Raw genomic sequence first — 10,376 nt, forward strand, 5'->3', positions numbered from 1 at the left:
AATCATAAGTGATGCACAGAATGCACAACTTCATACAAGGTCCTTGCAGCTAGTCAAAGCTAAACAAGATGCCTTTCTAAAAGGGAACAGGTGTTTTTTTTTCCTCTCTCTCCAGTAACAGCGAATCCCAAATTCACTGCTGCAGCAATTGCTTGGGAATCAGTGGAGGTACACCTGGGAAGAGTTTGGCTCAAGGATTTGTACTATGTTGGGAATAGATTCTGTGGCACCCAATCATGGCTTTAATAACAAAATTGCTTCTCGTTCTAGGGAACAGTGTCGCTGACCCGGGCACGGCAGCATGGCAGCTTTCAATCAAACCTCAGCCAGCTCTGCATTATTCCTCCTGATGGGCATCCCAGGGCTGGAACAAGCACACGGCTGGCTCGCCATCCCTTTGTGCTCCTTGTATATTGTGGCAGTCCTAGGGAACTGCATCATCCTGTTCATTATACGGGCGGAGCTGAGCCTCCACCAGCCCATGTACTATTTCCTGAGCATGCTGGCACTCACCGACCTGGGCCTGTCAGCTTCCATGCTGCCCACAATGCTGAGCATCTTCCTGCTTAATTCCAGGAAGGTTAATGCCGATGCTTGCTTCGCCCAGCTGTACTTCATCCACACTTTCTCTGTCATGGAGTCAGCTGTGTTGCTGGCCATGGCCTTTGACTGCTTTGTGGCCATTCACAAGCCCCTGAGGTATGCCTCAATCTTAACCAACGCCATTGTTGCCAGGATAGGGCTGGTTCTCATGGCGAGGAGCGTGGTCATGGTAATGCCAACCCCTATTCTCCTCCGGCGGCTGCGGTATTGTCTTCCCAATGTCCTCTCCCCCTCCTTCTGTCTGCACCAGGATGTCATGAAGCTGGCCTGCTCCAACAGGATGATCAACAGCATCTACGGCTTGTTTGTGGTCATCATCATGATGGGCTTAGATGCGCTGCTCATTGTACTATCCTATGTCATGATCATTACGACTGTGTTGAGCATTGCATCCAAGGAGGAGTGCCTCAAGGCTCTGAACACCTTCGTTTCCCGCATCTGTGCTGTCCTGATCTTTTACATCCCCATGATTGGCATCTCTATGATCCATCGTTTCGAGGAAAGTGCCTCTCCCCTCGTCCCCGTCCTCATAGCCTATGTCTATGTGCTGGTCCCACCCATGATGAACCCCATCGTGTACAGCGTGAAGACCAAGCAGATCTGCAGGAGGATAGTCCAGAGGTTCCAGAGAAAGAGGATCCCAAATAAAGACTGAGGGGGCTTGTTCACACTGGCCCTGCACCCATGCCATCATTCACATCTGTGTAAAAAGCATCTCTGTGAATCTGGTAGCATTTGCACCCACTTTTCACAGGTTTATAAGGTGTCATGAGGTGTGAGGCTATGGCAGAGCCAGGCTCATCGTCCAATGGGATTCTCTGTCAAAGGCAAATGGGGAAAACAATGTAAGGATATCCCAGAGGTTAGCCGCCGGATGGCTACTGGTAGCCCTAGGTAGAGAACAGCTGCTATGCGCCTCATTACATCCAACTCCTCTGACTTCAGTAAAGTTATTCCTGAGATACTTGCTAGAATGCTGGCCTGACAGTTGCTTCACTTCTTTCCTCATAATCATGTGCAAAATTTCTAAGTGTGGTTAAACAGCTGCCAAAAACATCCCACCCAGAGGTGCCTGCATGTAAAGAGGCAGTGTGATCGAGCAGACAGAGCATCAAACAAGACTTGGGTTCTAATCCTGGCTCTGCCCCTGGTCTGTTGGGTGACCTTGGCCAAGTATCTTCATCACCCTGTGCCTCAGTTTCCCCATATGTAAAATGGGAGTGCTAACACTGACTGCCTTTTAAAACACTTTGAGATGTACTGATGACAAGTGCTAGGTATTATTATTAAGCACTGAGTGACTGATCCCTGTATAGCCAGCTCCTATGACCCATCCCACCCCAGGCCCATACAGCTGGGGCACAGCTTCAGCGTGGCCAAATGCACCAGATACCTCCAAAGGCCTATTTTATCCTGTAAGCGCATCATGTCCTGCTTTGTGTCCTTCACATCCCTGGCACGATGGTAAAGACTGAAAAATAATAATAAATCCTGACCTGAACCCAGAACCGTCAAGCGAGCTTGATCTTTTATTATTTCTTTTCAACTAGGCAGAATTACCCCATGGAAATCCCAGCCACCTGCTGCTGTAGTTTTGGAGGATGCCACAAAAGGATGGGATGGTTTTTACATGTGACAGCACAACATGTAGCAGAGTTCTTACCTCTTTAAGTTCCACGTCATATTTTTCTGCTACTGTCCTGTGCCTGGGAAGAGGAAGGATTTCTGTATTTTACGAGGTCTGTGCACCTGGTTTTCAGTTAGCTGGTAGCAAGAGCCGATTTTTTTTCTTTTCCCTTTTCTCAGCTTTTCCCAGAGGAGGAATGAAAGGGCTTGAGGGTACCCCACAGGAAGGAATTCCCAAATGTGCCTTCCTGAGCTCTCCAAGGGGTTTTGCGCTTGGGTGGTGGCAGAACTGCTAACCAAGCCAGGAGGATCTGTATTCATTTTTTAAAGTCCTTTTGGGCCCCCACTTCTGCACTCAGAGTGCCAGAGTAGGGAATCAATCTTGACACTGAAATATATGGTTTCTTTATCCTCTAAACCAGGTCCTATCTTGTCTTGGAGGGAATCTCACAATTGTCCCACTCTTGGATCTGGGAACAACACCCCATCTATGCTAATACTTATCACCAAGTAGGTCTGATGGGATATCTCAGTCGCTTCCCTTTGGGTGTTTGTGACCAGAGCAATCAGCTTCCTTAAAACAAATAGGTTTATTAGTAAACAGCACAAAGTATTACATAAAATAGTTTTAAAATAACAAGCAGCTATCACATATGTACACTCATCCATCTAGCGTCTCACTACAAGCTAAGTTAGACAGGCTTTGCTCTGGAGATAGAGGAACAGAACTGGCCCAGTTTACATTCTTTTGGGAAGCCAAGGAGCTATTGGGACCCAGCCTAGTTTCCCTGTGTCTCTGAGAGCATCTTCCCATCTGTTTGCCCCTTTCTTGAGGAAGCGGCATGTGCTGAAACCTGTGTGAGCCTGGGCCCAGGCACCATTGTGCTCAGCTGTGTCCGTGTTACAGGGTAAGAAACCTCTTATAGACAAATGTCAGAGGTGTTGCTCTTTGGAACCCTGACACAGCCCTGTATGATAGACCTCTCCCTCCTGTGGGATGACACCTGATGTACTGGGGTATCACTGAGCCCGCCTGTTCCACCAGCCTGGGCTCTCTTACACTGTCCTGCTGAGCCAGGCCCTCAAGCCTCCTACAGCACACACACGGGTAGGGACACATCCAGCTGCAGAAAGCCACAGACACTGAGATCAGCTCTGCACAGCAAGACTCAGCTCAGGAATTGCCTGGCGCTGAAATACTCACCCCATCAAGAGTGTAAACCCAAAATTGTATTGTCATGCACTGCACAGAGAACTGTCCAGCAGTCCCTCCCTGAATGTGGAGGAATATACACACAGCTCCTCTGGTCCATTATGAATTCCACAAACTGGGTTTTAGAATAAACAAGTTTGCTAACTACAAAAAGATAGATTTCAGTGATTATAAGTGGCAGCAAACAAAATGAACACTCAAACCAAGCTTAATACACTAAAGGAACTGGCTACAAGTAATAATTTCTATCCTTAACTGTCCTTCTAAGCAGGTTGCAGAGTTTCTTGAAAACAAACTGCTCTTGCTTGCAGTGTAGAACTCCAGGTATTCCTTTCACAGGCTGGACACCTTCTAGCCTGGGTCTAGTTCTTTCTTCCCCAGATCAGTCTTAGGTGTTTTCAGCAGTCATTTTGGGTGAGGATTCTGTGAAGAACCGACCCTGATTAACTCAATTCCATGCCTTAAATAGGATTTACACAGGGCAGGAATGCTTCTTTTCCCAGTTTGAGCCCCACCCTCTATTTTTGGAACAATATCAGCAGGCCAAGATGGGGTCCAATACCATGTGATATGATCACATGAAGCTGCAGTGTCAAAACAGCATCCCAGGAAGCTTCTCAGGAAGGTGGGAGATTAGCATGTTCAAACTCCTATTAAAAAGCGACAAAGAATCCTGTGGTACCTTATAGCCTAACAGACGTATTGGAGCACGAACTTTCGTGGGTGAATGAATACCCACTTCATCATGTTACCTTAAGTGTTAGATATTATGCTAGCCATTTATAAATGTACAGTTAGTTAATCGTTCTCATCGCTGGTCTGAGTAATCAATTCAAGGTTGAGAATGTTTTAGTTTAAGCCTGTTCGGATAAAAGCACACTGATAGGTGATGTTTCTTGCTTTTATCCTCTTTTCAAATATGGTGAGAAATAGTGAAAAAATGATGCTATCTGAAAGCTAGGAAGGTAACTTGACTAGAACAAAGCTACAGCTCAGTCTTTTAACTGGACTGGAGCAGGAGAGCAGGCAAACCTTGGTCTTACCCCTCTGATACGAAACTCTTATTGTTCTCCCTAATGGCCCATCCAGGCTGATTGCATAATACCTGGTGGGTGTTCTCCAGGTGTAAACACACTTGTAATTGTTACCTAGTCAATATTCCCTAACTTCAGAGACAGAAATGGAACGTGCATACAAATAGGATAATCATAGTCAGTATCTTTCCAATGGCACCTTACATGATTCATCTTGCATAAAATACATTCTAGATATGCTATAATCATTTTATAACTATATTTTTATGAAGAATATGGGAAGTAGTCACACCCTGATCTTAGAGTCCCATGTAGCTCCCTAGTGAGAGAATCTGAGCACATTGAATGTATATATCTTCCCATCACTGCTGTGAGACAGGGCAAGGTTATTCCCCACCTGTGCAGAGGCTCAGAGACAGCCAATAGCGCATAGCCACATAGGGGAAAGGAATCAAACCCAGCTCTGTTGAGTCACAGAGCAATGCACAGATCACAGGCAGCATTCCAGCCATGTGAGTGGTGACAGGCCCAGCTGGACTCAGCGAGCGGGGATGGCAAGGAGCCAGTTACAGAAGTTTGATTCACTGGCCTATTCTCCCCTTGCCTCAGCAGAGTTTAGAGCAGCTTGGGTGTTGGGTGGAATTCCACGCAGTGGTAACGGCTTCCAAGAGCGTGGAAAATTCTAGCCCAGTCCATGCACACAGGGGTCACACCAGAGTGACTCCTTGTGATCTGAGGTAGCCCTGCAGGTGCCCTGTCCTTTCCTCTAATATCCTTGCAATAACTGAATCTCAGCCTGGGATACTTAAAACAAGAGCCCCCTTTGTGGGGTCGCATTTATTCAGTCTTCTCCAAAACACAAGGTCTACTAACCTCTAGTCCCACCATTCTCCTTTATTCAAGAGCCACCCACCACCCTTCTGGCTGGGGTCAGCGTTGGTTCAGGCTTGCTGCACCCGCTGCCCAATCTCTTCCCCTGACACCCTGAACCCTGTCCCCATCACTTTCTAGTGGGCCCTTCCCTTGCTCCTCCACTACCCCTGAGGTTCTGCCCTCTGGCCAGGCCAGATCTGGGCTGTGGTGAGAGCTGCCCTGGGAGCCCAGGCCTCAGTGGGGAGCCTCAAATTCTACAATTTCCCTAAGGGGATGCATCCTGGGGGGGGCAGATTTAGAGGCTGGGGGCTGCTCTTGGGGCTGTGTGAATGTCTTCTCCTGGGGTACTGGTGTTAATCATGTCTCTTACATGATTCAGTCATTAGGAGTTGGCTAAGGGGGTAGGGGAAGGGTGGGTGTCCATGCCCCTTGAATAGTGCCTGGTCAAAGTTGGTGCAACACCCATGGATCACGCAGCACCCAGAGCGCTCAGGAAGGGGAAAGACTGTGAGAGCACAACAGCATTGCAGCTTTTTTCATGGCCCCTGGATTTTTAAGCAGAGATGGGCCAAGGATGGGCCAGTTATAGTGCAAAACAACATCCACAGCCCGTCTCCTTATTGACTGTATCAAGACTGCTCCAACCGTCGATACAGCTCTTTATTGGCCAATACCCCACCATTCCCCCAGTCTCTGCAGGAACATAGTAATTTTGTAAATGTTGCTGTCTGCCTTGGTCATCTTCCCCAAGTGCACTGTTCTCCCTCATCAGGAAGCAGGAGCAGCCCCTATCCCATTATTCCAGGCCTTAGATCCTGCCTGAACCTCTCTCTCCAAAGTGGAGATCAATAGCTTATGTCATCTCGAATGTAAGGGTCCAGGATGGAATAGATGTCCCCTGGTTTTCATCTGCCATGTAACCAGCGCTGGACCCGGGTAATGAACTGACCCATCGCTTGACAAACAACCTGATTATCCTCACACGAAGGTGTTTGCTTTTCATGCTGTACACAATTGGATTCATCAGAGGCGGGACAAGCAGGTAGACGTAGCCCAGGAGAATCTGAAGCAATGGAGGAGAGCCCTTCCCGAATCTGTGTAACACAGACAAGCTGATCTTTGGTGTGTAAAAGAGGAGAACAGCACAGAGGTGGGAGACGCTGGTGTTCAGGGCCCTCAGGCATTCTGTGGGGGATGCAACTTTCAGCACTGTTTTGAGGATCCTCACATAAGAGAGGAATATGAACAGCGAATCCAACCCCACCATTAAGAGTGTAATAAACAAACCATACAGGCTGTTGACTGTGATATCTGAACAAGCGATCTTCATGACCTCCTGGTTAAGGCAGTAGGAATGGGAGAGGACATTGGCTCGACAGTATTGGAACCGCTTCAAGAGAAAGGGGAGTGGGAATGTTAGGATAAACCCTCTTAACACAAACATCAGTCCCATCTTGGCTATTCTTGGACGAGTTAAGATGGAAGCGTATCTCAGTGGGTTACAGATGGCAACAAAGCGGTCAAAGGCCATCAACAAGAGAATGGAGGATTCAGTGAATGACAGTGAGTGGATGAAGAACAGCTGGGCAAAACAGGCATCAAGGCTGATCTCCCTAGAGTTAAACAAGTATATGCCCAGTATTGTTGGCATGGTGGTTATCGATAAGCCAAGGTCTGTGACGGCCAACATGGAAAGGAAAATGTACATGGGCTCATGGAGGCTAGGATCTGTTTTTATAATGAACAGGATGACTGAATTTCCTACTATTGAGATAACATACATTAAGCAGAAGGGGATAGAGATCCAGAGATGGACATCTTCCTGCCCAGGTATCCCAGTCAGAAGGAACACTTTAGAGTTGGATTTGGTGTCATTGACAGCTGACATAATGTACTGGGCAGGTCCCAGGCGTTTTGAACTCTCCTTCCTAAAAGGAAAAAGAACAGGAGACTAGATGATATTTAACAAGACATCTTTCTGCTCTCAGTGGAAATCTAGAGACTCCTAGGAGTTGAAGGAAGGTCAGCAAATATATAGTCTTGGATTTGCAGCAACAAAAGGAACATAGGCATGGCCAGACTGGATCAGACCTGCACTGCATCTAGCCCAGTATTCAATGGCCAGCTCCAGATGTTTCCATGGAAGGTGGAAGAAACCCTGCAATAGGCAGCTCTGAGATAAACTGTTCCCAGGGAAAAGTTTTCATTGGCACCCACTAGTAGACATATTTTGTGATGTAAATCAGTAAGGTTTAGAGCCCTTACAAGACTTTTTTTTTCTAAAGTCTCACTGCTGTAACTGGAATTTCTGGTTACCCATATAAAGAGCCCATCATTCTTTGAATTCTGCTAAGCTCTTGGCCCCTGTGATATCTTTTGACTGTGAGTTCCACAGCCTATTTGAGCACTGTGTGATTTTAGAAATGTGATCCTCATACACACACATTTTCTGGCCCTCCACTTCTGACTCTGGCCCTTTGTACCATGGCATGTGGGTAAATGCATGGCAAGTTGTCATAAACAGATAGTTAAGGGTTAATGTCTTTTACCTGTAAACGGTTACAAGCAGTGAACCTGGACCACCTGACCAGAAAACCAATCAGAAGACAAGATACTTTCAAATCTCAGTGGAGGGAAGTCTTTGTTTGTGTGTTTTCTTTGTCTGTTGCTCTCTCTGGATTCTGAGGTTAACCAGTCGTACCTACAGGCTCTCTAATTTTCTATTCAAATAGTGAGGATAAGTACAAAGGTGGTTTAGTCTTTTTGATTGTTTTCTTTATTTGCAAATGTGTATTTTGCTGGAATGATTTTAATGTGTATTTGTGCTGGGGGGAAGGTTCCTCTCTAGTGTCTATAAGTTGAAAAACCCTGTAACATTTACCATCTAAATTACAGAGACAACTTTTACTTTTTTTCTTTCTTTTTATGAGAAGTTTTCTTTCTAAGACTTGATTAATTTTTTTCCCCTTGTTGAGGCTCAAGAGAATTGAGTCTGTACTCACCAGGGAACTGGTGGGAGATAGGGAGAGAGAAGGGAGGGGGGAAGGTAGAATCCCTCTGTTTTAGATTCACGGAGCTTGAATCTGTATTACCTCTTGGGGAGGGGGAAAGAGGAGGGGGCAAGGTGCACTCCTCTCTGTTTTTAGATTCAAGGAGTTTGAATCACAGTGATCTTCCAGGGTAACCCAGGGAGGGAAAGCTTGGGAGAGGCAACGGTGGACGAAAGGGTTTACTTTCTTTGTGCAAGATCCAGGGGGTCTGGGGCTTGGGGTCCTCTGAGAAGGTTTTGGGGGGACCAGAGTTTACCAGGCACTGGAATTCCTGGTTGGTGGCAGCAGTACAAGATCTAAGCTGGTAATTAAGCTTAGGGGGATTCATGCTGGTACCCCACCTTTTGGACGCTAAGGTTCAGCGTGGGGATTTATGCCATGACACACGTGCATGGTGAAAATGGTATTTATGTGTCCTACATTCAAGCTATTTATAAATGTGTTTCATTGCCTCTGTCAAGGTGTCACTCCCACTCTGAACTTTAGGGTAAAGATATGGGGACCTACATGAGATAACCCCATAGCTTATTTATCAGCTTAGATATAGTAGCTGCCACCACCAACTAGTTTAAACAAACATTTTTGAGAGAATAATTTGGAAACTCTATCTTCCCTCCAAATATTTCCCCAGTCTTTATCCCCCTTTTCCTGGCAGGATTGAGACTGATTCACCTCCCACCAATTCCTGGTGAGCCCAGATCCAAAAAACCCTTGGATCTTAAAACAAGGAAAAATCAATCAGGTTCTTTAAAAGAAGACTTTTAATTAAAGGAAAAGGGTGAAAGGAATACCTCTGTGAGATTAGCATGCAAGCTACTTTCATGGACAACAGATTCAAAACACAGAGGATGTTCCTCTGGGCAAAACCTTAGTTACACAAAGAAACCCCATTTGATTCTCCCTCTATGCAAAACGAGTCACAAAAGAAAATACACATAATCTAATACATTACTTCTCTAAACACTTACTACTTTTAAGAAATGTTAGATGGCTGATTCCTGTATCCTTCACACCAGCACAAACTTTTCTGAACAGACCAAAGACTGATTTCCCTCCTCCCTCTTTGAAAACATCTTGTCCCTCCATTGGTTTCTCTGGTCAGGTGTCAGCTAGGCTATGTAACTTATTAACCCTTTACAGGTAAAAGAGGAATAAACCCTTAACTGTCTGTTTATGACAGCCTCATTACATACGCACAAGCATGCGCACCTTCACACAAACACACACACAATTTTGTCCTCTCCTGAGAGTTTAAATGATGCCACTGCCGCTTTGCAGGTTTTTGGGGATAAATTCTTAGGACCAGGTGCTTAATTCAATAACAGTGAGTTCAACAGCATCACTTTAGATTTACATGTGTACATTCAATCAGAACCGAGTTCTATTAACTTTCCCTTACCAAATGCCCCAGATGATACACTGTGACCCCCAAGAATCCCTTCAAGAGAAACTGAAGATTTTTGCCTGCCCAAAGTTGAATGAATCCAGAGAGTTTTATAATCCACAGGCTTCTTTTCATCCTCACAGGACCTAAATCCTCTCCCCATGCAATGGTCTGTAGATATCTGGCAAGTTACAATCTAACACAGACAGTTACTTCAGCTGGGCAGGGGCAGGGGAGGAGTTGGTGTCACAAATGAGTGAATAGTGTAAATGCTAGATTTGCACTAATATCCAACTGAATGTGCAAGTTATTTCAGCCACTCTTGTGTAAGAGGTGATGACAGTAAATTACATACAACCAATATTACACTTTCCTGCACCTCAGCTCTGTTTGCTGAAACACAGACTAGCGGTTCTGGTCTCTCATGACTTTTTTGAATGTCTTGCACAGGTATTGCAGTGGGATTGTGTTATGACTCTGAATGTAAGTGTTAGAAGCAGCTTCTGGGGAGAGTATCATACAGCTGTTCACAGAAGAAAGAGTTAATAGCACAAACCCATAACAAACAGTTTGTGGAGTACTTCTGATATACT

General features: G+C 45.7%; 2 protein-coding genes across 2 annotated transcripts; one reads left to right on the forward strand and one right to left on the reverse strand.

The window, feature by feature from the left end:
• Positions 1-301: 301 nt before the first annotated feature.
• On the forward strand, positions 302-1,258 carry LOC115641923 (olfactory receptor 51G2-like). The gene has a single exon (XM_030545275.1). It carries the CDS (start codon positions 302-304, stop codon positions 1,256-1,258), a length of 957 nt encoding a protein of 318 aa, XP_030401135.1.
• Positions 1,259-6,202: 4,944 nt separating this feature from the next.
• On the reverse strand, positions 6,203-7,237 carry LOC115641924 (olfactory receptor 51G2-like). The gene has a single exon (XM_030545276.1). It carries the CDS (start codon positions 7,235-7,237, stop codon positions 6,203-6,205), a length of 1,035 nt encoding a protein of 344 aa, XP_030401136.1.
• Between the last annotated feature and the right edge of the window lie 3,139 nt (positions 7,238-10,376).

Source organism: Gopherus evgoodei, unplaced genomic scaffold (assembly GCF_007399415.2).
Source record: "Gopherus evgoodei ecotype Sinaloan lineage unplaced genomic scaffold, rGopEvg1_v1.p scaffold_36_arrow_ctg1, whole genome shotgun sequence".
NCBI classification, from domain to species: domain Eukaryota; kingdom Metazoa; phylum Chordata; order Testudines; family Testudinidae; genus Gopherus; species Gopherus evgoodei.